This window comes from Coccinella septempunctata, chromosome 1 (assembly GCF_907165205.1).
Source record: "Coccinella septempunctata chromosome 1, icCocSept1.1, whole genome shotgun sequence".
Lineage (NCBI taxonomy): Eukaryota > Metazoa > Arthropoda > Insecta > Coleoptera > Coccinellidae > Coccinella > Coccinella septempunctata.
The window spans coordinates 64,251,430-64,276,179 of record NC_058189.1 but is presented as its reverse complement, the minus strand read 5'-3'; the positions used below and the strand labels follow the sequence as shown (position 1 = coordinate 64,276,179).

Below are 24,750 nucleotides of genomic sequence, written 5' to 3'. Positions count from 1 at the left end.
ATTAGCCTCAGCGTTTGTTAATTTACGTCTTGGCATTTTCAGAAAACTCGTTTCAAATCGAAGCCGTTGATGAAATGACTTCGTTTCAAATTAAGAGCATTCATGAAGCATATGCAAAGAACCCAACTTCAGAAAAAAGGCGACCAGATTGACGAAATGTCAATTTTACAGCGATTTTATCGAAGATTACATAATTTTAAAAACGATTGAATACGATATGCCTTACTCTTGTGGAGCAGTGTATTTGTATCCATAAGCATATGGATACCCTGAAACTCATCCTTTTCGTGAATGATAGACTAACTAGGTTTGGTGTATCAGATGCAGTTAACGAAACAGAAACTGTTACGAGTTTGTTGAAGTATTTGTAGAAGTGAAAAACAAAATATTTGCCGAAGATTTTGGTCTACACAGGGTGTGAGTTGCGAAAAAAATTAAAGGGACAATTCCTGGGAACAAAATTGTGGGGGTTTTCAATATATATGGGGACTAAGTAAAATATTGAAAATTACATCCAGATGCCATTCAGGAAACCTGGACATTTCATGGAAGCAATTTTATATTGAAATCCGGAAATTACTTTTTCAAGATGTAGGTTTTTTCGATTCTATTGTCTAGTCTCCCCAATTCAAAACTGCTTTTTTTGGTGTATCTATCTGCAAAAACTAATTGATAACTTCATATAACAAACTCTCCAAATGAAATATCTTAGCACTCCAGAAATACTATGCAGAGTTTGCTCCTGTACCTTTTCCCTCCAGGCCAATGAACTCTAGTGACGTCATTCTTGAGCACCATCCTATTCCCTTCATATTCAGAGCGCTGCTATAAAAACAGATGTGACATAAACCTCTAGGTTTTCCATTAGTACGAAATTCCTGGATGAACATTTGTTGGTTAGTGAATAGTTTTATCACTTCGTATCATAAATTCGAGGATGAAACAATTTATTAATCTCATTTTTTAATCACATTCCATATGAATGTTATAGGGAAATACTAAATGACAAAAATTTCAAATTCATTTGAATTTTGTTTGTTTATTTAGAGTCGTTCAGCGAAACTGAATCGAATAACATAAACATTTAATAGGAATCGAGATATATGATCATATTTGGAATGATAATGTCTTTAGAGGTCAGTAGAGGTGCCAGACAATGCCAATACCCAGAATAGAATATTCATCGGTATATAACTCCTTGGCCTCATAAAAACAAATATTGTGCGTTCAGTTGTTACTATTCAGTAGGTCTTTGCTTAACGCTAGGTGAGATGAAGTTCTTTGTTTTGTTTTTCGTTGGTAAGTACATGGTAGTAAAATTTTTATCTTAATTATAATTCATAACAGTGAGATTTGTACAGCAAAATGCATTCTTCTTGAGATGGTAGTTTGCATTTCTAAACTTTTCAGCAAAATAGGAAGAGAGTTGAATCTTGATGTACTTTAAGATCGTTAATTCCCTTTTATGAACATCGAAAAACATAATTTGACTCGATAACATTTGTCAGTGATCACTATTTTGTCTGAGATAATTGGCATTGAATCATTGAGAAAAACATATTCTTATTTATCATTTCTCCTAGCTCTGATTTTGGCTCTGGCCACTGGTCTTCCTGCCCAAAGTAAATCGGCCACGAAAAAACCAAAAACAGCATTCCAGCAATGTACAGATTCGTGCGAGTTTAACAGGCATCTGAGACCAGTTTGTGGGACAGATGGGAAAAGCTATCCAAACCCTGGGATACTGGAATGTCACAATCGTTGTGGACACAGTGAGTTTATACTGAATGAGTTTTTGATTCCCTTTCCCAAAACAGCGTATTCACAATTTTTTTATTTCCAGGTGTTCAGGTAGCTTCTGATGGATTCTGTAGAAAGGATCTCCCAAAGAGCTTAAGGAATTGAAGGAGTTCATGCGTGACGTGAAAGAACATAAAATTGGATGATTCTATGGTTCAGCAAAATAGTTAGAAAATATTATTATAGTGTCAGATGAAGACCATTTGTACATAACTGCAAAATTTACATTCAGTGATATTTTCAAATTCAATTGAAATAAAGATTTTTTTTATTTTAATCTTTGTACTACAGAATATATATTGTGGAATAAATATAGCAGTGCTCCAGGTATTTTCTGCATTTAGGAGTAATAAAATCTTAGATTTCATTACTGGATCTAATAATTATCATGTTTGTTGTCAACAAGTAAAGTACCCGTGATAATTTCAATAACATCAGATATAATTATACCTGAGTGAAGTAAGTGATTATATTTCCTAGAATATATTAAAAATTGAAATGAGTAACTCGGAGACAATGGCAATAATGATGTAATTTCAATTAAAGAGATAAATATCAGTTAATATACTATACTTAATGAATGCAATGGAGAGAATATCTCACCAAGAGCATTTTTCTAGTATTGTATATATTCGAGTCAAACAGCAAAGTGTCTTCAAACCTTTGAGACCATGATGAAGTATAGTTTTTTGTGCATATGTGGTAAGTACAGATAAGACATTCTCAAGAATATATGTTATTCGATAAGGTCCCATATATGACTTCATATTTCAGTCGAAGAAAATTCGCAAATGGGTCTATTGTATTTTAGAAAGAATTGAATTTAGGTACAATGCTTTTCTGGCGGTATTTTAACATGTTCTTCTTTCATGAGCGAATTGATTTAATTTTTTTCATTTCGGAAATCGATTACACATCAACTAAGTGTTAAATTAACTCTCAGCGTTATTTCTGCATACACAAATAATGATTCATAGATACTTCACTGCTTCTAATGTCCACTACCTTTAGGATCGTATGACCTTTTTTCCTCCGTAGTAGAAGGCAATATTCTCAATAATTTTCGATCATCCTACTTCCATACCTAATTGAACAACCACTGCTCTAGCCCTCCTGGTAGTCATCCCAAATGAAGCTCAATTGATTGGCACCCATAGTGGTTCTGTTGGGACTGGTGATGTTAATTTTGAGCAATGCAGGACAGCCTGTCCAGTTAACACAGACGATTCTAAACCTGTCTGTGGTTCAGATGGGAGGACGTATCCCAACGTAGAAAGTTTGGCATGCGCAGCTAGATGCGGCAGAGGTAAGAAAATCAATCAGTTTTCGCAAATCTAATTATGGTTTTTTAGAGGTTCAAACAGTATCATTATTGGGTCCATCTAGAAAGCTTTTTAAGCATGTGTTGAAACCATCTTCGAAATTTTCGAAGCTGATTTATTCATATCCATACTATTCATTTGAGAACTTGATGGACGTTTGATAAAACCTGAATGCTGGAGTTGCCCTATACTCACCCCTTTCAGAAACAAAAAAATTATTTGATTGAACGTCGTAATTTTTTCCTCCTATTAATTTTTTCTGAGGATTTTCAATCTAGATTTTTATCAATTAAAAAAATAAATAAAAATGGGTATTTAAAATTTAAAGCGTTTCATGTGGATTGCAAAAGTTGGCAACATCGACTGAAATATGCCTTAATAATAAAGGACAACAAATACATTATCTTTATGAGAAAGACAAAGATGGCTGTCTATGAAGTCTGAGACGAACGAGGAAGGTCTTAAAATTTTATGGGATTTTTATGGCAGGTTGCAGTTGAAGCTCGCCAGTAAGTAGGCGCCTGTAGATCAAAAGCTGTTATTTTATAAACAAGCTGATCGGATATTGTTTTTTTCCTTGTCTTGTATACGCTGTTGCCAAATCGTAAACTCCGCACGAAGCGATTTAAATTTTAAAACTCCATATTTGAAGGATGATTTTGAATAGTTTCCGCGGTGAATTTGAAAAAATCATGAATAAAACTCATAATTATTCAGTTTAAACTTGCATATGCAGTAATGCGACCATAACAATCTGTCTCAAAAACGTCAGAAATTGCCTGAAATTGCATATCTATTGTTTCAGAAGTGAGAGTAGAGTACGAAGGTTACTGTCCAAATGACCGCTTTTGAGGTTTCTATCAAACTTGGAGGGCCAAACTATGAAGTTTTTGTCGATTGCATATCGTGGACCGCATAAATTTGTCAAAGTTAATAATATTACCGAAACTAAAAATCACATTTATCGTTATTCAACATTTCTGTACTTCCATACCATACCTGAATAAAATGGATATTTGAATTTTCCATGATGGAAGATTTTGGTTCCTTATTCCTACTTCGATTTACTTAATCTTGTATTTAGAGGTCGGAGGTAAGTGATAAGAATATAGATGAGAAAAATGAATTGTTCAGAAAATATATAAGCGAGGATTCTCTCTATGGCAACTGAGTTGGTTATTTCTGATTCTTCATGTCCAATAGAAGATCGTTTAAGATGACGAAGATACCCATGATTTTCATACTATGCGGTGAGTGACATCTCTAATATTTAACCGATTATTTAGTTCATATTTTGTTGTATTTCTATATGTGATACAATTCAATTTTCACCCTTGTTCACACCACTTGTGGGATGATACTCATAACCTCTTCAGTTGTCTGCATTTAATCATAATGGTGAACATTCACACAAGATACACCTCTTAAAAGGTCTTGACGTACTCGAATAGTCGTCGTAGGATTTTACGGTGGAGCTTGAGGAAAGATACATAAAAACTTTGAGAGAATTGCAAAAATACTCCGTTCTGACGAAATGAAAGACCAAATTCGGACAACTGCTAAACGCTGAATCTGCAGGCTTGAAATCATACATCAAATCAACACAACAAGCCTGTATAGACTAGGCACAAGAATTCCTCTAGTTAAAATGCAGCTCCCAAAGTACATCAGTGTATCGAATTTTTTTTATATTATATTGATATTTGTACTAACGAAAACAGAGATAAAGATAAATCTTTATGTGTTCAGCTTTGTTCGCTACTCTGGCATCATCATCTCCGATAGGAGAGGGAACAATCAATGGGGATGCTAGAATGAACGAGCCAGACATCAAGAAATGTCTAGAATCAAAACCATGCATAATTACTTTCGATTTCACCCCTACCTGTGCTTCCGATGGAAAAACATACTCCAACGAAAGAGTCATAGGCTGCTTGAATGAATGCTTGAAGCAGGAAGACAGTAAGTTTCTTAGTAGCTTCGACGAAGGAATTATTAGAGGTGTTTAATTTTTTTTTTTCAGAACTCACAGTTGCATCTCGAGGCTACTGTAAGAGTGTCGCTGTTCCAGTCCGTTGATCGAGAAGGAGTTACAGAAAAATATGAAAAAGTTTTCAATTTGCAAATATATCTTTTACCGATACTGTTTCGTTATTTTTTTTTTTGGGTCAAATACCCATAGATATACACCCTTCCTCCACAATAATTAACTCCACCAAAAAGCTTTGTTATAACATATTATGGGACTTCAAAATTAGTCACGAAAAAATTGCTATTTGAATTGTATAAATTCCAAGCTTAATCGAAGTTCATTTGAGCTTTTTTTTATTGATAGACATGACCTATCTACATCGATATGGAGCATGTTCATAGCGTTAAAGCTTTGGTGAGATCCTGTAAACAAGAAATTCTTGATGATGGTGACTGCGTAGGTATTTGCTGTAAACATACGTAACGAAACATTGAAAAAAACAAATCAAAGAAATGATGAAAACAGCCCAAATAGTTATCCACAAAGTATCATGATTTCCAACCAGAGGCTTGAAAAGAAATTTTCTAGTCCCAATCATTTACTGTTGGGGTATTAGCTGATGTGGCTGAGAAGGCTCTTCGAAAAGCTTCTGAGAGATACAACATTGACACCTAAGACAAACATGACAATAAAACAAATATATTGGGAGTGTTTTTGCACTTCATTCAGATAGCTGCATCAGAAATTTCGTGGTTGATAATCCTGAATGAAACAATATTGTAAAACCGTATTAAGTCGATTTAAAAATATGAATAAGGGCCTATGATTCAGATGAACCTTTGAGCAAACGAAATATCATCATAAGAAATATGTCATAATCTTCTCAAGAAAGGCAATTTAGATGAAGATTTAAACATTGTCTGCATTTTTTCACTAGATTATTTCGTTTCAGGACAAAGTAAAAACCTAGGGAACAATATATTTTGAAATTTATGGAAAAAATACCGATAGTCAGCAGTCCAAAATCCTTTGCTTGTTTTCAAAATAATTTCATAATCTGGTGGGCAAAAATGGGGGTCATATTGAAATATTGAAAAAATTCAACACGTTTACAAATAAAGAATCATCGACATAATTTTTGGTTGATTGATGCAATTTGATCTCGAGTTTAAAGATCATCAGCGAAAAGATAAGAGAAAATCAGTATCTGATAGGATATAAACTAATTCGTATCTACATACAGTTGAAGGTGGTGAACAACAGTTGTGAAACGCTGCATCAAGACAACCGCAAAATGTCCAAACTTCTTCCTTTACTAGTTTTGGGTGAGTGAAACTTGGTATTTAGTACATAATTCTTTATTTCGCTGTTCTCCAGCTTTGGTTGCCAGTTTTGCAGCATCTTCTATAATGAGAGAAGGTCGACTAAGTGGAGCTGAGAGAATGAATGAGCCAGAAATAAAACAATGTCTTCTATCTAAAGTTTGTATCATAACTATGGATTTAACTCCTACTTGTGCTTCCGATGGAAAGACATACCCTAACAGAGGATCAATAGACTGTTTGAACGAATGTTTGAAACCTGAGGAGAGTGAGTTAACCTAGTCATAGCTGGTCTAACCTTACTTAACTTAATGCATAGCATCTAGTTATATTATGTGAATATATATTCACTTTAACTCTCTTTCAGAAGTATCGATTGTGTCAGGAGGTTATTGTGAAGGAGATATTAGCAACTAATAAAGTTACCAATCTAAACCCAAGAACTTTGGAATTTGGCCAGTTTAACCCAGAGTGGTATGGAAGTGAATATTCAGTATGTGTATTTTTGTTTTAAGTTATAACAATCATAATAATAAATGCAAAAAAACTCAATCTGAATATATCTGAAAACAATTATCACCTATCAAAGAAGATGTTTTTCCAGGAAGGAAGAATATCTGTAGAGCATGAAAGAAAGCATTTTGTTTTAAGCAAATGGTCATCTGTGAACTACGTTTGAAAAAATAATCTCCTTTTAATTTTGCTGCGTTATCTATGTTTGATGCCAGCTTGAGAATTTATTATATTTGGGTTCAAAGGTTGACTAAGAAGGACATTGATTCCGAATGAAAGTGAATCGATAAATCTCATGCAAGATTCATATATGGGAGGCCAGTGAATAACGAAGGTGTTTGGCGGTTTCTACGTAATAAAATAGTTCAACATTGAATGAAAATGGTTAGGTTAGCACTTACGCTTTTATCTGTAGGTAAGTTCTAGTTAGAATCATGTTTCCAATAGGCTGAGAAAGTTTGAGAGTCTTTCATAAAAAATTCCACCAAGTCACGTCAATTGTCAGAATCCCAGAGCTTACCTTACGACGATTATTTTGATTGTTCTATTCATTATAAATTGTGATACAGTTTTATATATTTTGATTTTTTCATAGCATTGTTTGCCAGTTTGGTAGCCTCAGCAACAGTTAGAGAGGGTAGGTTAAGTGGGGCGGACAGACTGAGGGAGCCAGAAATAGACAAATGTCTGAAATCGAAAATGTGTGCAGTCACATACGATTTCAAACCAACATGTGCTTCTGATGGAAGAACCTACGTCAATACTAGAACAATATATTGTTTGAATGAATGCCTGAAGCCTGATGAACGTGAGTATTCGAAACCATGCAGGGAAATTTTATTTTAGACTATTTCTTTTTATTTTCAGAATTGACCGTGGTTTCAGGATGGTACTGCAAAGATGATGCTCCGCAAGCTGTTAGTGTAATTTGAGTTTTTCACTGTGAAAAGTGATATTAAATGTATGCGTTTCATGAAATATTTGAATCATATTGTTCATAGTTTCCTTCGATTTTTCTCTAATGTTTTCAATAAAAATATGTCACCTTGGTAGGTACCTATTCTGCACCCAGTTATCACGCAATACTAGAAAGTTCGTAAATTGTTTCATAATGGATAAAGATAGCTTAATATTGTAAGATAAGTTAACGAATACTTTAATATTCGTTTATCACGTTCTTAATTCCATGTGTTCAATACCCTTCCTCGAATTATTCCTTTTCAATTCATTCAGAAATCTTTTAGATCTAATGTTGAATAAAGTTTGATTTGCTCTAACTTTACATTAACATAGATTAATTCTTGTTTTGTTTTATATCTGATTCTTCGCTTTCATACTTTGTTTTCTTCATAAGGAATTTTCTATTCTTTATTTCATTATTGTGTGTTTCGTGCTCATTTTTCTTCATTATAGTCTCATAGGTTCACCTACCTCGACTCTTTTCTGTGAATAAATAAATAAACCTGGAAAATTAAAAATGCCATAAACTAATCGAGTTTTAAATCCACGACTTTAGAGCTACATCAGAGCTATCAAAGCTAAATTCATAAAAAAAAAGAAAGGAAGGTGTTTTTCGAAGAATCACTCGGGTATATCAGAACTCTTCTCTTTCATATATCTGAAATATGTATGAGTTCAGAAGGTTCGAATGATATGCTTCGAAATATTATCTATCTATTTCAGTTCTCAAGAATTCCTAAACCATGTACAACACTATTTGTTTACAATGAGTTGGAAGGTCAGCACCTAGATAATAAGATGATAATGAATGCAAGAAATTTTCATGAATATCCTCAGTCAGAGACATTAGAGTACGCCATAAGAAGCAGAAAGTAACCTTGCATAGACTCGTGTTGTATCGATAATGTCCAGAAAAAGCATTGTTTTCCTATGTTTTGGTGAGTTCTTATTATACTGATCACATTATACAAAAAATTATAATATAAGAGGAAGCAAGATGTAAAACGTTCTCTCTGATGTGTATCAGCTGAGTGATCTCACATCTAATTTTGAGGAAAAATGGGTAGAAAAACAAATCAGCTAAGAGCTCACGATTTAACAGCAGAAAATGAGTCAACAAAAATGCAGTTCAATTGATTGGAAAATTATTTTTATTTTTGTTATGAACCTTTAGATTTGATTCTCTTGCAGCATTGATCGTCAGTTTGGCGTCTTCTGCCCTAATAAGAGAAGGAAGAATCAGTGGATTCGATAGATTGAAAGAACCGGAGATTGACAGATGCCTAAGATCCAAAATGTGCCCAGTCACATTGGATTTAAGACCAACTTGTGCATCTGACGGAAGGACTTACGTTAATCTAGCAACAATACACTGTTTGAATGAATGTTTGAAGCCAGAAGAACGTAAGTGACCAAAAGTACTTAGCGAAATTCGATTTTTTAATCTTATTGTTGCAGAATTAACAATCGTCTCCGGTGGTTACTGCAAAGATGATGCCCCTCAAGCTTCCAGTAAACTTTGAATAGAGATAGAAGATAAATGTACCTATATATAAAAAGAAATGAATGGATATAAAATATAGTTCATCATTTATGCTTTTTTTTCATTTCCTGGTTAAATGTAGGGTTATGTCAAATACGTAGGAATCGAAGGAAAATTTTATATGAAGGTCTGACAATATAGTTATCTGTATTCGTAGTCTTAGGAGCCGATATACAGGTTGACTAGTTAACTTATCAACAGATAAATTATGACAAGTGAGGTATTTCGAAATAAAAATGTTTGTAGATTCAGAATATGAAATAAAAATCGGGTATTCTCATTTGAAAAAGCAGGGTGGTTAGTGTTTTACCACTTACGGACAACCCCAAAACAATTTCATCTCATGCGCTAATCAGAGTCGATTTTGCGAAAGTTTTAATCATTCTCCTAGTCCAAAATACTAGGAGTTATCGATCATTGTTGACTCATCACTCACCATTTCAGAACCACCATCGTTCAGAACTACCATGGGTAAAATAATTTCAGAAATATTAATTTTTTCCAAATTTTCAATATTCAAAATTTCCCTACAGCAATTTGCTATGCTCTAGTATTTCACAAATCTTAGAAATCACCTACCCCAGAAGTCTGCCAAAAGTTGGACCTTTTCTCGTTCGTTTTTTCAATTCAATTCCTTATTCATCAAAACAAATATAAACAATGTTATAAACAGAAGAACCGAGTCAAACAATCTTAGGTTTGTATTTGGTAGGTAAGGAAGAATTTGGAATTACTTATTGAAAATGTTAAACAAAGGCAAAGTGTAAAAGCTTCGAAATCTTCCAATGAACGAAACAAGGCCGGTTCGCATTGGTTATGCTATACATTGAAGTAGAAAAATCAAATTTTCCTGATAACCGACTATCACTGAAATCCTCATAGCCATCAAAAATTTCGTTCCAATTGAATTGATGTAGAAATTCCATTGCAAATAACGTTGATTAATGGCAGGAAAAAAGAAGATAAGAAAATTCGAAGTCAAAAGGTTGAGATTTAAAACATATTATTTGTTGTGAGGTTTTGAAATGTTTAATATTCTTGTTTAGTTCTCAGGCAAGCGAAGATGAACCGTACACCTCTTGTTATCTGCCTAGGTGAGTTTCAGTATCTATTGAAAAACTTAACTCATTTTAGATTGTGAACTCTTTATTGAGAATTTATCCTTCAAAACATGGAAAAGATGATGAAAGAAAATTAATACGTTCATATTTATGCTGTAATGAATTCTCTCACTTTTAATTGAGCTTCAAATGCCTCCAATGATTTCTAAATATATTTGTATATCATATTATAGAGGCTTTGTAATAAGTCTGGTACAGAATTAATATTGAAAACCCATATCAGCTTAATCAAAAACTTAAAATCAAGACATTTAATTGAATTCTGATTGTACTTATTTTTTGGCAATTAAATTGAATATTTTTTCTAACCCCTTAGCTCAGCTCTATCCAACAGTTTATGGAAAAACGAATCTCACAATAGTCTTTATTTCCATTTCATTTAGAGTATTATTTTGTTGTATTATAAACAAAAATTTCTGTTTTACTTTTCGAATATTCTCATCCTTCATACTCCAATCCTGGAAAAATAGATTATCTATTTAATACAATTAGGTATCAACCATCTGTTACACATTTGTATCCAGATCTTATTCTGGAGATTTGTGGTCATATCATCATTTTAGTATATTCTTTAAATGTCACAATTTGATGTGTTTTTTCAGTGAGTCTGATCGTTCTTGCATCTGCAAGAGATCCAATTTATTCTTCAAAGGGTACATTGAGCGGTGATATCCTACGAGGAAACGATTCAAGAATCAAGGGCTGTTTGGAGACATGTCCAACTGTTAGATCTCTCTTAGTAGTATGCGGTACAGATGGCAAGAGTTACGCTAATAAAGGAAGTGTTGAATGTGCTGATAAATGCTTGAAACCATTTGGAGAGAGTAAGTTCATACATTGATTCTCATGGTAGATCAGAGAATTCTACAAAGAAATGTTCAATTTTCAGGTGTCAAATTTGCATACGACGGATACTGCCCTGAAGATGTCCCACCAGAAGAAAGGAATTAACACTAAATACTCAAGAATTACGACTCTTTGTAATCATGCAGAATGAAATATAATATATGATATAAAAAACAAGTTTCTGAATGAAATGTTGAAATTTATTTAACTTTAGACAAAATTGTGGGGAAGTGACCTGGAAAATAACTATAAATAGTTGTAAACTATGATTATTGTGTCCTCCACGGTTAAATAAAAAAAAAATCTCTTAGTGGGAACAAGGACAAACACCGAAAAACTCTTAGACCAAGCAACAGTTTTCATGTTATTAAAAACTAATTCGTTATTTTCTCTTTTAAGTGTTCTTTTAATCTTTTGTGAAGCTCTGGGATGTAAGTAACCTTGAAATATGATTCGAAAGGTTTGGCTGCATTAACTTTATTTTTTTGAATTTTTTGTAAAAGTTCTGGAATGATCTTGCTGAAAAAGATCTAGGGTATCTATTATTTCGTAATATGTTTCTTACTTTATTTATGTTTTGGTAGTGATAAACGAGGTTGCTTAAGTTAATTGCTCCATAAAGTAAATTGTTGATGGCACCGATCTTATAACTACTGGCATGATTTGATAGATAATTCAGGTTAATCCCTGAGATAGAAGGTTTAGTATAACAATTAGTGGTGAGTCTCTGTTCTTCTGTACGATATACGCAAGATTTCAAAATATTATCTATCTATTTTAGTTCCCAAGAATTCCTAAACAAAATAAAAGAATATTCGTTAACTATGTATTGGAAGGTCAGCAGCCAGATAATAAGAAGTTTTCATGAATATCCTCAGTCAGAGACATTAGATTACGCCAAAGTAAGCGAAAAGTAACCTTGCATAGGCTTGTGTTGTGTCGAAAATGTCCAGAAAAAGCATTGTTTTCCTATGTCTCGATGCGTTCTTATTATACTAATCACATTATACGAAAAATTATAATATAAGAGGAAGCAAAATGTGAAACGTTCTCTCTGATGTGTATCAGCTGAGTGATTCCACATCGAATTTTGAGGTAAAATGGGTAAAAAATCTAATCAGCTGAGGGCTAACGATTTACCAACAGAAAATGAGTCAGCAACAATGCAAGTCAATTGACTAAAAGATTATTTTTCCTAGAGATAAATGATCTTAAGAAAATGAACCTTCAGATTTGATTTTCTTGCAGCATTGATGGTCAGTTTGGCGTGTTCGGCCATAATGAGAGATCCAGGGATTGACAGCTGCCCACGATCCAAAATGTGCCCATTCACATTGGATTTGAGATCAAATTGTGCATCTCGATCTGACGGAAGAACTTATGTTAATCTAGCAACAATAAACTGCTTGATGAAATGTTTGACAACAGAAGACAGTAAGTGACCAAAAGTACTTGACGAAATTAGATTTTTCGATATTATTGTTGCAGAATTAACAACCGGCTCCAGTGTTTACTGCCAAGATGATGCCCCCTAAACTGCCAGTAAGATTCAAGAGAGAAATCATGGCTCATCTCCTTCAGACTCTGTATGCATAATATCTCTGTTTGTTTTCGAGAGTCAGTTTTTTTTCCGTTGCTTCAGATACACCTTTTTTATGTTTATTTTTTTCTGTAAATTCTGCTCATTGGAATTGTATTGTTGTTTAACTTTTTTTTTCTCTCTCTCTTTAGTGCTTATTCCAAATTGTGTCACCTAACAAGGGTTAAGTGGTAGAGCACCTACTTGGTGAATTTTCCCTTGAGGTTTAAATTAGGAAAATAAAGACATTATTATTATTGTTATTATTAAAGTTCATCATTTATGCTTTTTTCCCTTTTCATTGTGGTGTTGTATCAAAATATTTAGGAATCGAACGAATATTTTATATGGAGGTCTGTCAATATAGTTATCTATATTCGTAGTCTTAAGAACCGATATAAGGGTGAGTCAACAAGGCTCAATCGGTCGGAAACTTAGAAATTTTGAAATAATTTTGGGAAGAATGATTCAAGCTTTGATCTGTGATCTGAAAAACTGAAGGGACTTCGGAAATTCAATAAATTAAATAATACATTTATCTCGAACGGTTTCCAAGATATGATCTCTAGTGAACGTTATCATAACTATGAAATTTGTCGGAAAATGGTCTGCGGACAAATTATTATGTGGGTTATTCAGAATATGAAATAAAAATCGGGTGTTCTCATTTGAAAAAGCAGGGTGGTTAGTGTTTCGCCACTTACGGACCAGCCCATAAAGTCCAAAACAATTTTAGCTTATGCGCTAATTCGATTCTGCGGAAGTTTCAATCATTCTCCTACTGCAAAATTTCTAAGAATTATCGACCGATAGATCATTTCACCACTCACCTCGTCTGAACAATTCCACAAATATTTATTTTTCCACAATTTTCAATATTCAAAATTTTCAAAGCAGCATTAGGTTTTGTATCAAATTATCGATTCAGCTCTGGTTATTCAAATCCTAAAAATCACCTGTACTAACCCAGATAGTGTGGCAAAAGTTGGACATTTTCTCATTCGTTTTCGATTGAAAATAAACAACGGCGAATAGTATGAGCTTCGACATCTTGCAATGAACGAAACAATGCCGGTTCGCATTGATTATGCTTTGCATTAAAGTAGAGAAAAGAAATTTCTTGATAATAAAAATTTGGCGGAATACCACTAAATTTTCATAGCCATATAAAATTTCTATGTGATTTAATTAATTAATTCCATTGCAGATAACGTTGATAAATGGCATGAGAAAAAGGCGATAAAAAAATGGGAAGTCAAATTTTTGAGGTATAAAACTTAATATTTGTTGTGAGGTTTTGAATTTTTTAATATTCCTGTTTAGTTCTCAGGCAAGTGAATATGAATCGTGGATCTCTTGTTATCTGCCTAGGTGAGTCTCAGTATCCCTATTGAAAAACTTTACTCATTTTCGATTGTGAACTCTTTATTGAGAATTTATCCTTCAAAAGATGGAAAAGATGCTGAGAGAAAATCAATACGTTCATATTTATGCTGTAATTAATTATCTCACTTTTAATTGAGCTTCAAATGCCTCCAATGATTTCTAAATATATTTGTATATCATATTATAGAGGGTTGGTAATAAGTCTGGTACAGATTGAATTTTGAAAAACTATAATAGCTTAATCAAAAACTCAAAATTAAGGCATTCAATTGAACTCTTATTCTTCTTATTTTTTGGCAATAAAATTCAATATTTTTTCCAACCCTTTAGCTCAGCTATATTCAACAGTTCATGGAAAAATGAATCTCAAAATAGTCTTTATTTTCATTTCATTCAGAGTATTATTTTGTTGTATTATAAAAGCTTTTTTTAAATTCCTGATAAAGATAGTAATATTCGTTTTTCCTTGAGCTATTAGGTAGTTAGTCACTAAAGGGTGAGTTAGTCACTAAAGTTTGAGAGAAAAATATTCAATTTTATTTCAAGAAAATAGGTACCTCCTATCGATATTCAATTGACGAAACCCCTGAAGCTCTCTTCCGAATTCAGATGGACAAAAAAAATATCAAAGCATTGTTTCGAAAGACCAGAGTTCTTTGAATTTATTGCATAACCTATTCATTTCATGATGTCCGTGTTAAATACATTTTTTTGTTTTTATTATTCGAATATACCCATCCTTTTCACTTTTCCAATCATGGAAAAATTGCAAAATGAAAGATCCATTTTAATCCAATTCTCAACTATCTTTTACACATAGTTATCCAGAAGTTTTTGCAGAATTGAATTGAAAATAGGTTTAATTTGACCCTGGAGATCTGTTGTCATATCATCATTTGAGCTTATACTTGGTATATTCTTCAAATGTCACAACATGATGTGTTTTTTTAGTGGCACTGATCTTTCTTGCATCTGCAAGAGCTTTATCTCGTTTTCCATTTGGTCTACCAAGCGGTGAAATCCTACGAATAGAGGATCCAAGAATCAAGGACTGTGTGGAGAGATGTCCCATCCCTAGAATTGTCTCTATAGTATGTGGTACAGATGGCTTGAGTTACATTAATGAAGGATCTGTTCGATGTATGGATAAATGCTTGAAACCTTTTGGAGAGAGTAAGTTCTAAACTATCATCAGATTGAGAGCTATTATGTCAGGAAATCATTATACATTGATTCTCATGGGAGATCAGGCAACTCTACAAAGAAATGTTCAATTTTCAGGTCTCCAAGTTGCACACCACGGATACTGCTCTGGGGATGTCCGAGTAATCAAGACGTTTTTATAATAAATATTGTAGGTTTGCGACTCTTGTTAATCATGCAGAATGAAATATAAAATATGATATGAAAAACAAGTTTCTGAATGAAATGTTGAAATTTATTTAACTTTTGACAAAATTGTGGGGAAGTGACCTGGAAAATAACTATAAATAGTTGTAAACTATGATTATTGTGTCCTCCACGGTTAAATAAAAAAAAATCTCTTAGTGGGAACAAGAACAAACACCAAAAATTTCTTAGACCAAGCAGCAGTTTTCATGTTATTAAAAAATAATTCGTTATTTTCTTTTTTAAGTGTTCTTTTTATCTTTTGTGAAGCTCTGGGATATAAGTAACCTTGAAATATGATTCGAAAGGTTTGGCTGTATTAACTGTAAAAGTTCTGGAATGATCTTGCTGACAAAGATCGAAGGTATCTATTATTTCGTAATATGTTCCTTACTTTATTTATGTTTTGATCGTGATAAACGGGGTTTGCTATATGAATTAAATTGTTGATGGCACCGATCTTATAACTAGTGGCATGATTTGATAGATAATTCAGGATAATCCTTGAGATAGAAGGTTTAGTATACCAATTAGTGGTGAGTCTCTGTTCTTCTGTACGATATACGCAAGATTTCAAAATATTATCTATCTATTTTAGTTCTCAAGAATTCCTAAACAAAATGAAAGAATATTTGTTAACTATGTATTGGAAGGTCAGCAGCCAGATAATAAAATGATAATGAATGCAAGAAGTTTTCATGAATATCCTCAGTCAGAGACATCAGATTACGCCAAAGTAAGCGAAAAGTAACCTTGCATAGACTTGTGTTGTATCGAAAATGTCCAGAAAAAGCATTGTTTTCCTATGTCTCGATGCGTTCTTATTATACCGATCACATTATACGGAAAATTATAATATAAGAGGAAGCAAAATGTAAAACGTTCTCTCTGATGTGTATCAGCTGAGTGATTCCACATAGAATTTTGAGGTAAAACGGGTAGAAAATCTAATCAGCTGAGGGCTAACAATTTACCAACAGAAAATGAGTCAGCAACAATGCAAGTCAATTGACTAAAAGATTATTTTTCCTAGAGATAAATGATCTTAAGAAAATGAACCTTTAGATTTGATTTTCTTGCAGCATTGATCGTCAGTTTGGCGTGTTCGGCCATAATGAGAGATCTAGAGACTGACAGCTGCCCACGATCCAAAATGTGCCCATTCACATTGGATTTGAGATCAAATTGTGCATCTCGATCTGACGGAAAAACTTATGTTAATGAAGCAACAATACACTGCTTGATGAAATGTTTGACAACAGAAGACAGTAAGTGACCGAAAGTACTTGAAGAAATTACATTTTTTAATATTATTGTTGCAGAATTAACAACCGGCTCCAGTGTTTACTGCCAAGATGATGCCCCCTAAACTGCCAGTAAGATTCAAGAGAGAAATCATGGCTCATCCCCTTCAGACTCTGTATGCATAATATCTCTGATTGTTTTCGACAGTCAGTTTTTTTCCGTTGCTTCAGATACACCTTTTTATGTTAATTTTTTTTCTTGTAAATTCTTCTCATTGGAATTGTATTTTTGTTTAACTTTTTTTTTTCTCTCTCTTTAGTGCTTATTCCAAATTGTGTCACATAACAAGGGTTAAGTGGTAGAGCACCTACTTGGTGAATTTTCCCTTGAGGTTTAAATTAGGAAAATAAAGACATTATTATTTTTATTAAAGTTCATCATTTATGATTTTTTCCATTTCCATTGTGGTGTTGTATCAAAATATTTAGGAATCGACGAATATTTTATATGGAGGTCTGTCAATATAGTTATCTATATTCGTAGTCTTAAGAACCGATATAAGGGTGAGTCAACAGGGCTCAATCGGTCGAAAACTTAGAAATTTTGAAATAATGGTGGGAAGAATGATTCAGGCTTTGATCTGTGATCTGAAAAACTGAAGGGACTTCAGAAATTCAATAAATAAAATAATACATTTATCTCGAACGGTTTCCAAGATATGATCTCTAGTGAACGTTATCATAACTATGAAATCGATACATTTCTGCCAAAATATCGTAAGTCATAAAGCAAGTAACGGAGTCTTACGATATTTTGGCGAAAATGTATCGAAATTTGTCGGAAAATGGTGTGCGTCAAAAGAGTACCTAAACAGACAAATTATTAAGTGGGTTATTCAGAATATGAAATAAAAATCGGGTGTTCTCATTTGAAAAAGCAGGGTGGTTAGTGTTTCACCACTTACGGACCAGCCCATAAAGTCCTAAACAATTTTAGCTTATGCGCTAATTCGATTCTGCGGAAGTTTCAATCATTCTCCTACTGCAAAATTTCTAAGAATTATCGACCGATAGATCATTTCACCACTCACCTTGACTGAACAATTCCACAAATATTTGAGCCGGTCAGAGGAAAAGTGGTATAGGTCACAAATTCCGATTTTTGAGTGATACCGATATTTGGGTACCAAAGGTTGCATATTATTCTTCTTATGAGTGGTATGAGTCAAATCGTCGTTTTGACCGAGTTATACCCATTTAATATTTTTCCTCTCAACAAAATTTTCCATACCTATCAATGCGGTTTTTCAATCAATTGAAACGTAAAACCTTCATTTCCAACATTTCACTTAATTGTAGTTAGATCACTTTTCCTCTGAGCCACTCATTTATTTCTCCACAATTTTCAATATTCAAAATTTTCAAAGCAGCATTAGGTTTTGTATCAAATTATCGATTCAGCTGTAGTTATTAACAAATCCTAAAAATTACCTGTACTAACCCAGATAGTGTGGCAAAAGTTGGACATTTTCTCATTCGTTTTCGGAATTGATTATTGATAATAAACAAAGGGGAATGGTATGAGCTTCGACATCTTGTAATGAACGAAACAATGCCGGTTCGCATTGATAATGCTTTGCATTAAAGTAGAGAAAAGAAATTTCTTGATAATAGAAATTTGGCGGAATACCACTAAATTTTCATAGCCATATAAAATTTCGATGCGATTTAATTAATTAATTCCATTGCAGATTACGTTGATTAATGGCATGAGATAAAGGTGATAAAAAAATGGGAAGTCAAATTTTTGAGGTATAAAACTTAATAAGTGTTGTGAGGTTTTGAATTCTTTAATATTCCTGTTTAGTTCTCAGGCAAGTGAATATGAATCGTGCTTCTCTTGTTATCTGCCTAGGTGAGTCCCAGTATACCTATTGAAAAACTTAACTCATTTTCGATTGTGAATTTATCCCTCAAAAGATGGAAAAGATGCTGAAAGAAAATCAATACGTTCACATTTATGCTGTAATTAATTATCTCACTTTTAATTGAGCTTCAAATGCCTCCAATGATTTCTAAATATATTTGTATATCATATTATGGAGGGTTAATAATAAGTCTGGTACAGATTGAATATTGAAAAACCTATAAAAACTTAATCAAAAACTTAAAATTAAGACATTCAATTGAATTCTGATTGTACTTATTTTTTGGCAAAAAATTCAATATATTTTTCCAACCCCTTAGCTCAGCTATATTCAACAGTTTATGGAAAAATGAACCTAAAAATAGTCTTTATTTTCATTTCATTCAGAGTATTATTTTGTTGTATTATAAAAGCTTTTTTTAAATTCCTGATAAAGATAGTAATATTCGTTTTTCCTTGAGCTATTAGGTAGTTAGTCACTAAAGGGTGAGAGAAAAATATTCTATTTTATTTCAAGAAAATAGGAACCTCCTATCGATAATCAATTGACAAACCCCATGAAGCTCTCTTCCGAATTCAGATGGACAAAAAACAGTATCAAAGCATTGCTTCGAAAGACCATAATTCTTTGAATTTATTGCATCACCTATTCATTTCATGATGTCCTTGTTAAATACATCAAACATTTTTTTGTTTTTATTATTCGAATATACCCATCCTTTTCACTTTTCCAATCATGGAAAAATTGCAAAATGAAAGATCCATTTTAATCCAATTCTCAACTATTTTTTACACATAGTTATCCAGAAGTATTTGCAGAATTGAATTGAAAATAGGTTCAATTTGACCCTGGAGATCTGTTGTCATATCATCATTTGAGCTTATACTTGGTATATTCTTCAAATGTCACAACATGATGTGTTTTTTTAGTGGCACTGATCTTTCTTGCATCTGCAAGAGCTTTATCTCGTTTTCCATTTGGTCCAACGAGCGGTGAAATCCAACGAGGAACCGATCCAAGAATCAAGGACTGTGTGTACAGATGTTCCATCCCTACAATTGTCTCTATAGTATGTGGTACAGATGGCCTGAGTTACGTTAATGAAAGATCTCTTGGATGTGTGGATAACTGCTTGAGACCTTTTGGAGAGAGTAAGTTCTAGACTATCATCAGATTGAGAGCTATTATCTCAGGAAATCATTATACATTGATTCTCATGGGAGATCAGGCAACTCTACAAAGAAATGTTCAATTTTCAGGTGTCCAATATGCACACTACGGATACTGCTCTGGGGAGGTCCAAGCAATCCATACGTTTTTATAATAAATATTGTAGATTTGAGACTTTTGTTAATCATGCAGAATGAAATATAAAATATGATATGAAAAACAAGTTTCTGAATGAACTTTCTTGAAATTCGATTATGCGGAAGTTTCAATCATTCTCATACTCCAAAATTTCTAAGATTTATCGACCGATAGATCATTTCACCACTCACCTTGTATGAACAATTCCACAAATATTTATTTTCCACAATTTTCAATATTCAAAATTTTCACTACAGCATTAGGTTTTGTATCAAATTATCGATTCAGCTGTAGTTATTAACAAATCCTAAAAATTACCTGTACTAACCCAGATAGTGTGGCAAAAGTTGGACATTTTCTCACTCGTTTTTGGAATTAATTATCGAAAATAAACAAAGGCGAAGAGTATGAGCTTCGACATCTTGCAATGAACGAAACAAGGCCGGTTCGCATTGATTATGCTTTCCATCAAAGAAGAAAAACGAAATTTGGCAGAGGCAGAACACTACTAAAATTTTCATGGCCATATAAAATTTTGTTCCGATTGAATTAATGGAGAAATTCCATTGCACATAACGTTGATAAATGGCATGAGAAAAAGAAGATAAGGAAATGGCAAGTCAAATTTTTGAGGTTTGAAACTTAATATTTGTTGTGAGGTTTTGAATTTTGTATTCTTGTTTAGTTCTCAGGCAAGCGAATATGAATCGTGCATCTCTTGTTATCTGCCTAGGTGAGTCTCAGTATACCTATTGAAAAACTTAACTCATTTTCTATTGTGAACTCTTTATTAAGAATGTGTCCTTCAAAATATGGAAAAGTTGCTGAAGGAAAATCAATACGTTCGTATTTATGCTGTAATTAATTATCTCACTTTTAATTGAGCTTCAAATGCCTCCAATGATTTCTAAATATATTTGTATATTATATTATGGAGGGTTAGTAATGAGTCTGATACAGAATAAATATTGAAAAACTATAAAATGAAGTCATTCAATTGAATTCTGATTGTACTTATTTTTTGGCAATAAAATTGAATATTTTTTCCAACCCCTTAGCTCAGCTCTATTCAACAGTTCATGGAAAAATGAATCTCACAATAGTCTTTATTTTCATTTCATTTAGAGTATTATTTTGTTGTATTATAAGAGCTTTTTTTAAGTTCTTGATAAAGATATAACTATGGTAATATTCATTTTTCCGTGAGCTATTAGGTAGTTTTGCGACTAAAGGGTCGGAGAAAAATATTTATTTTTATTTCAAGGAAATAGGTACCTCCTATCAATAATAAATTGACAAACCCCCTGAAGCTCTCTTCCGAATTCACATGGACAAAAAACAGTATCTATCAATGCATCGCTTCGAAATACAATAGTTCTTTGAATTTATTGCATCACCTTTTCATTTCATGATGTCCTTGTTAAATACATCAAAAATTTTTTTGTTTTTATTATTCGAATATTCCCATCCTTTTCAATTTTCCAATCATGGAAAAATTGAAAAATGGAAGATGCATTTTTATCCAATTCTCAACTATCTTCTACACATCTGTATCCAGATGTATTTGCAGAATTGAATTGAAAATAGGTTCAATTTTATCCTGGAGGTCTATTGTCATATCATCATTTGAGCTTATACTTGGTATATTCTTCAAATGTCACAACATGATGAGTTTTTTTAGTGTCACTTATCGTTCTTGCATCTGCAAGAGATTCAATTTATATTCCAAAGCCTACACTGAGCGGTGATATCCTACGAGATCCAAGAATCAAGGACTGTGTGGAGAGATGTCCCATCCCTAGAATTGTCTCTATAGTATGTGGTTCAGATGGCAAGAGCTACATTAATGAAGGATCTGTTCGATGTGCTGATAAATGCTTGAAACCTTTTGGAGAGAGTAAGTTCTAGACTATCATTAGATTGAGAGCTATTATGTCAGGAAATCATTATACATTGATTCTCATGGGAGATAAGGGAAATCTACAAAGAAATGTTCAATTTTCAGGTGTCCAAGTTGCATACCACGGATACTGCCTTGAAGATGTCCGAGCAGAAAAGATGGATTAACAATAAATATTGTAGATTTGAGACTCTTGTTATTCATGCAGAATGAAATATAAAATATGATATGAAAAACAAGTTTCTGGATGAACTTTCTTGAAATTCATTTGTTTTTGGACAAAAATGTTGAAAGATAATTATAAATAGTGTTGTGGTGCAGCTACTGCGATGTTACATCATTTATGGGGACCCTGTATCATGTTATTCAAAATGAGAACATGAACCTTCCAGTCCATATATCCAGCTTGAAAAATATTTCTGGGAAATTTTAATACTTCTCGAGGCAGAAAACACTTTGATATATTTCACTCGTGGCTTTCAACAGTCTTGAACAGTTACTGTATATGCTCTACGTGTCTCTGATAATGAATTCATGCTTATCTGACAGTTTGGTGGGACTGGCAGTACGGAAAAGTTGAAAATGGTAAAAAAAAAATTTTTTCCAGCGTGTCAGATTTTTGGAGGATATGTTAATTGGACCCAAAGGAAGCTACTTTTCAAGGGACTGACAATTTGGACGTCACGCAAGGTCACAGCGATCCTTTGAAACTGTTAAAAAAATCGTTACTTGTACATACTCGAGCGTGTCAGATTTTCATACACATGGTTAATCTCGGTGTTGTTAACGTGTTGACCCATTAATCTGACACAAATCACGAGGGCTTTCCTTGATCTGACACTTTAAAGATGATAAAAATTCTTTTTTTGCGAATATTTCCCTGCCTGTGCCACTAATCGTTTCTGTTTTCCTTATAAAAGTTGTAGATAATAAAATATCACACAACTTTTGTCTGAAGCAATTTTATATACTCTTAACCGTTCTCGAGTTATAGGGTGATAAGTGCGAGAAGCTTAGCCACACATGCGAAAGGGCAAGGTCAATGTAGAATCCCAGTCTAATCTACATTCATCCAATTGTCAAAATGACAAGGTATTTCTATGAAGATAATTTCGAAATTAGTCACGAAAATTTTAGTGTTGTCTCTGACTAAACCTTAGAATGTACTATTTTCCAACGAGTGAATTTTCGCTTCAGCATGTATCGCTAAACACCTCGCATTAATCGCCATATATCTCAAAAACGTATGAACGTAGAAAAAATTGCTTCGGACAAAATTTGTAGAAAATGTTATGATCTACAACTTTTATAATGAATGCGAAAAAGATTAGAAGCCCATGGAAGGAGATAATTCGAAAAAACTGATTTTTTTGACCTTAATTGCTAATTTTTATTGTTTCGGATTGCTAAAACTGTCAGATTACATTATTATTCTTGAATCAGCTTCAAAATAAGAAAAAACGCCAACGCGCTCGAGAATGTACACCTAGCGTTTTTTTTTGCAACTTAGGCGCCCGCCCACACATTTTCGACACGCTCAAATTGTCAGATTAAGAGAATATATACTTTTCATCATGTAATTAACCACATATATCTTAATCTGACACTGTCGAGTATGTAAAATGGTCGTTTTTTTTTACTATTCTGACAGGCTGTGCTAGACAGTTCCGCCTATATACAGGTCTAATTTTTGGTAGAGGTACTCTGCAGGGTCCAACGTATGTCTCCTTACATTAATCTGACACGCTCGAGTAAATCCAGAATTTCCCTCTTCGGCACCACAACTAAAACAAATTCATTCATTTCGCATTACTCTCGATGTTTTATGGCATTTTCCACATGACAAATCAGTCAGTTTCGAAAAATTTCGAACCAAAAAACTCGTATAACATTAAAAGGCTCATTTCATTCCAACGTAAAGTGCCAAATTCGCATTGTACATAAACAATACCTCGGAATCGAATGACAATCCGCTCGAAATGACGCGTATATTTTATTTTCAATATTTTCTGATAACAAAGGCACCATGTCATGCTGAAAATCCATAAATTACTGCCCCTGCGTTCGAACAACGTATCTCTCAAAATTCAGCCTAGAAAAACAGTTATTGCCGGGCCATGACGCGCTGTAACGTCGATACGTTCGACATTTTTTTCAGTCGATTGGTTTCTTGATTAATGATCTGTATGGCGATTTCAGTGTTTTTCAACCCTGATATAACGTAACTTTTCCATATTCGGTGGGAACATTTGTTGTGTCGATTGTCGAAGAAAACATCGAATTTCATTCGGCAGATCATTTCACCGGAGTGAATAGTTAATCTGAAGAGTATTAATCTCTTCAAATACACTGCTCAAAACAATTGATAGGAATCACGTATTAATTTCTCTGTATTGGTGGCTTTCAAAAGCCACTTAGCCATTGTTAAGCTCTTGCCTTCTGAAGTAGGCTGCAAATAGTGGCATAGAAATCAAGGTATGTTCGTAGAGTGGTTTGCAACGGTTATGAACTGTACAGAGCAAGCGCAATTTCATTTTAGGGTAGCGAAAATCCATTTGCGCTTGCTCTGTACAGTTCACAACCGTTGTGAACCACTTTACCAACTAGGCTATTAGTT

General features: G+C 33.3%; 7 protein-coding genes and 1 long non-coding RNA gene across 12 annotated transcripts; all 8 read left to right on the top strand.

Annotated features, from left to right (window-relative positions):
- The first annotated feature begins 1,136 nt into the window (after positions 1–1,136).
- LOC123317463 (ovomucoid-like) lies at positions 1,137–2,077 on the top strand. The gene is made up of 3 exons (XM_044904021.1): positions 1,137–1,299; positions 1,584–1,772; positions 1,844–2,077. Exons 1-3 carry the CDS (start codon positions 1,272–1,274, stop codon positions 1,903–1,905), a joined length of 279 nt encoding a protein of 92 aa, XP_044759956.1. The 5' UTR covers positions 1,137–1,271; the 3' UTR covers positions 1,906–2,077.
- Positions 2,078–2,344: 267 nt separating this feature from the next.
- On the top strand, positions 2,345–4,148 carry LOC123317473 (turripeptide Gsg9.2-like). The gene is made up of 3 exons (XM_044904032.1): positions 2,345–2,502; positions 2,909–3,106; positions 3,928–4,148. Exons 1-3 carry the CDS (start codon positions 2,472–2,474, stop codon positions 3,972–3,974), a joined length of 276 nt encoding a protein of 91 aa, XP_044759967.1. The 5' UTR covers positions 2,345–2,471; the 3' UTR covers positions 3,975–4,148.
- A 65-nt stretch (positions 4,149–4,213) lies between these two features.
- Positions 4,214–5,265, top strand: LOC123317356. Its single transcript, XM_044903847.1, has 3 exons — positions 4,214–4,372; positions 4,872–5,084; positions 5,146–5,265. The coding sequence occupies exons 1-3, from the start codon at positions 4,315–4,317 to the stop codon at positions 5,199–5,201; spliced, it is 327 nt and encodes a 108-aa protein (XP_044759782.1). The 5' UTR covers positions 4,214–4,314; the 3' UTR covers positions 5,202–5,265.
- A 992-nt stretch (positions 5,266–6,257) lies between these two features.
- LOC123317456 lies at positions 6,258–6,894 on the top strand. Its single transcript, XM_044904012.1, has 3 exons — positions 6,258–6,419; positions 6,472–6,684; positions 6,784–6,894. Exons 1-3 carry the CDS (start codon positions 6,389–6,391, stop codon positions 6,831–6,833), a joined length of 294 nt encoding a protein of 97 aa, XP_044759947.1. The 5' UTR covers positions 6,258–6,388; the 3' UTR covers positions 6,834–6,894.
- A 1,775-nt stretch (positions 6,895–8,669) lies between these two features.
- Positions 8,670–9,485, top strand: LOC123317436. Its single transcript, XM_044903974.1, has 3 exons — positions 8,670–8,827; positions 9,081–9,293; positions 9,348–9,485. Exons 1-3 carry the CDS (start codon positions 8,794–8,796, stop codon positions 9,410–9,412), a joined length of 312 nt encoding a protein of 103 aa, XP_044759909.1. The 5' UTR covers positions 8,670–8,793; the 3' UTR covers positions 9,413–9,485.
- Positions 9,486–10,370: 885 nt separating this feature from the next.
- On the top strand, positions 10,371–11,576 carry LOC123317405. The gene is made up of 3 exons (XM_044903924.1): positions 10,371–10,526; positions 11,156–11,377; positions 11,443–11,576. The coding sequence occupies exons 1-3, from the start codon at positions 10,496–10,498 to the stop codon at positions 11,502–11,504; spliced, it is 315 nt and encodes a 104-aa protein (XP_044759859.1). The 5' UTR covers positions 10,371–10,495; the 3' UTR covers positions 11,505–11,576.
- Positions 11,577–14,190: 2,614 nt separating this feature from the next.
- Positions 14,191–22,372, top strand: LOC123317366. Of its 5 annotated transcripts, XM_044903884.1 has the most exons (4): positions 18,796–18,809; positions 20,919–20,966; positions 21,915–22,130; positions 22,239–22,372. In XM_044903884.1, the coding sequence occupies exons 2-4, from the start codon at positions 20,936–20,938 to the stop codon at positions 22,298–22,300; spliced, it is 309 nt and encodes a 102-aa protein (XP_044759819.1). In that variant the 5' UTR covers positions 18,796–18,809; positions 20,919–20,935; the 3' UTR covers positions 22,301–22,372. The 5 variants fall into 5 exon arrangements, with proteins under 5 accessions (XP_044759793.1, XP_044759812.1, XP_044759803.1 ...); XM_044903858.1 differs by lacking the exons at positions 18,796–18,809; positions 20,919–20,966; positions 21,915–22,130; positions 22,239–22,372 and adding exons at positions 14,191–14,349; positions 15,316–15,537; positions 15,646–15,776; XM_044903877.1 differs by lacking the exons at positions 18,796–18,809; positions 20,919–20,966 and adding an exon at positions 14,205–14,349.
- Positions 16,863–17,425, top strand: LOC123317481. Its single transcript, XR_006538169.1, has 2 exons — positions 16,863–17,021; positions 17,076–17,425. It is a non-coding gene; the product is annotated as an uncharacterized LOC123317481 (long non-coding RNA).
- Positions 22,373–24,750: the final 2,378 nt, after the last annotated feature.

Bases quoted from the DNA above. Each gene is read 5' to 3' on its own strand.
- LOC123317366 (XM_044903868.1), top strand. From the start codon at position 18,882: ATGAATCGTGCTTCTCTTGTTATCTGCCTAG. The intron at 18,913-19,854 runs GTGAGTCCCAGT...GTGTTTTTTTAG, and splicing joins TTCTCTTGTTATCTGCCTAG to TGGCACTGATCTTTCTTGCA. The intron at 20,077-20,184 runs GTAAGTTCTAGA...TTCAATTTTCAG, and splicing joins CTTGAGACCTTTTGGAGAGA to GTGTCCAATATGCACACTAC.
- LOC123317436 (XM_044903974.1), top strand. From the start codon at position 8,794: ATGTCCAGAAAAAGCATTGTTTTCCTATGTTTTG. The intron at 8,828-9,080 runs GTGAGTTCTTAT...ATTCTCTTGCAG, and splicing joins CATTGTTTTCCTATGTTTTG to CATTGATCGTCAGTTTGGCG. The intron at 9,294-9,347 runs GTAAGTGACCAA...TTATTGTTGCAG, and splicing joins ATGTTTGAAGCCAGAAGAAC to AATTAACAATCGTCTCCGGT.
- LOC123317405 (XM_044903924.1), top strand. From the start codon at position 10,496: ATGAACCGTACACCTCTTGTTATCTGCCTAG. The intron at 10,527-11,155 runs GTGAGTTTCAGT...GTGTTTTTTCAG, and splicing joins ACCTCTTGTTATCTGCCTAG to TGAGTCTGATCGTTCTTGCA. The intron at 11,378-11,442 runs GTAAGTTCATAC...TTCAATTTTCAG, and splicing joins CTTGAAACCATTTGGAGAGA to GTGTCAAATTTGCATACGAC.
- LOC123317456 (XM_044904012.1), top strand. From the start codon at position 6,389: ATGTCCAAACTTCTTCCTTTACTAGTTTTGG. The intron at 6,420-6,471 runs GTGAGTGAAACT...GCTGTTCTCCAG, and splicing joins TCTTCCTTTACTAGTTTTGG to CTTTGGTTGCCAGTTTTGCA. The intron at 6,685-6,783 runs GTGAGTTAACCT...ACTCTCTTTCAG, and splicing joins ATGTTTGAAACCTGAGGAGA to AAGTATCGATTGTGTCAGGA.
- LOC123317473 (XM_044904032.1), top strand. From the start codon at position 2,472: ATGATGAAGTATAGTTTTTTGTGCATATGTG. The intron at 2,503-2,908 runs GTAAGTACAGAT...CCACTGCTCTAG, and splicing joins TAGTTTTTTGTGCATATGTG to CCCTCCTGGTAGTCATCCCA. The intron at 3,107-3,927 runs GTAAGAAAATCA...CTATTGTTTCAG, and splicing joins CGCAGCTAGATGCGGCAGAG to AAGTGAGAGTAGAGTACGAA.
- LOC123317463 (XM_044904021.1), top strand. From the start codon at position 1,272: ATGAAGTTCTTTGTTTTGTTTTTCGTTG. The intron at 1,300-1,583 runs GTAAGTACATGG...CATTTCTCCTAG, and splicing joins CTTTGTTTTGTTTTTCGTTG to CTCTGATTTTGGCTCTGGCC. The intron at 1,773-1,843 runs GTGAGTTTATAC...TTTTATTTCCAG, and splicing joins TCACAATCGTTGTGGACACA to GTGTTCAGGTAGCTTCTGAT.
- LOC123317356 (XM_044903847.1), top strand. From the start codon at position 4,315: ATGTCCAATAGAAGATCGTTTAAGATGACGAAGATACCCATGATTTTC. The intron at 4,373-4,871 runs GTGAGTGACATC...TTATGTGTTCAG, and splicing joins CATGATTTTCATACTATGCG to CTTTGTTCGCTACTCTGGCA. The intron at 5,085-5,145 runs GTAAGTTTCTTA...TTTTTTTTTCAG, and splicing joins ATGCTTGAAGCAGGAAGACA to AACTCACAGTTGCATCTCGA.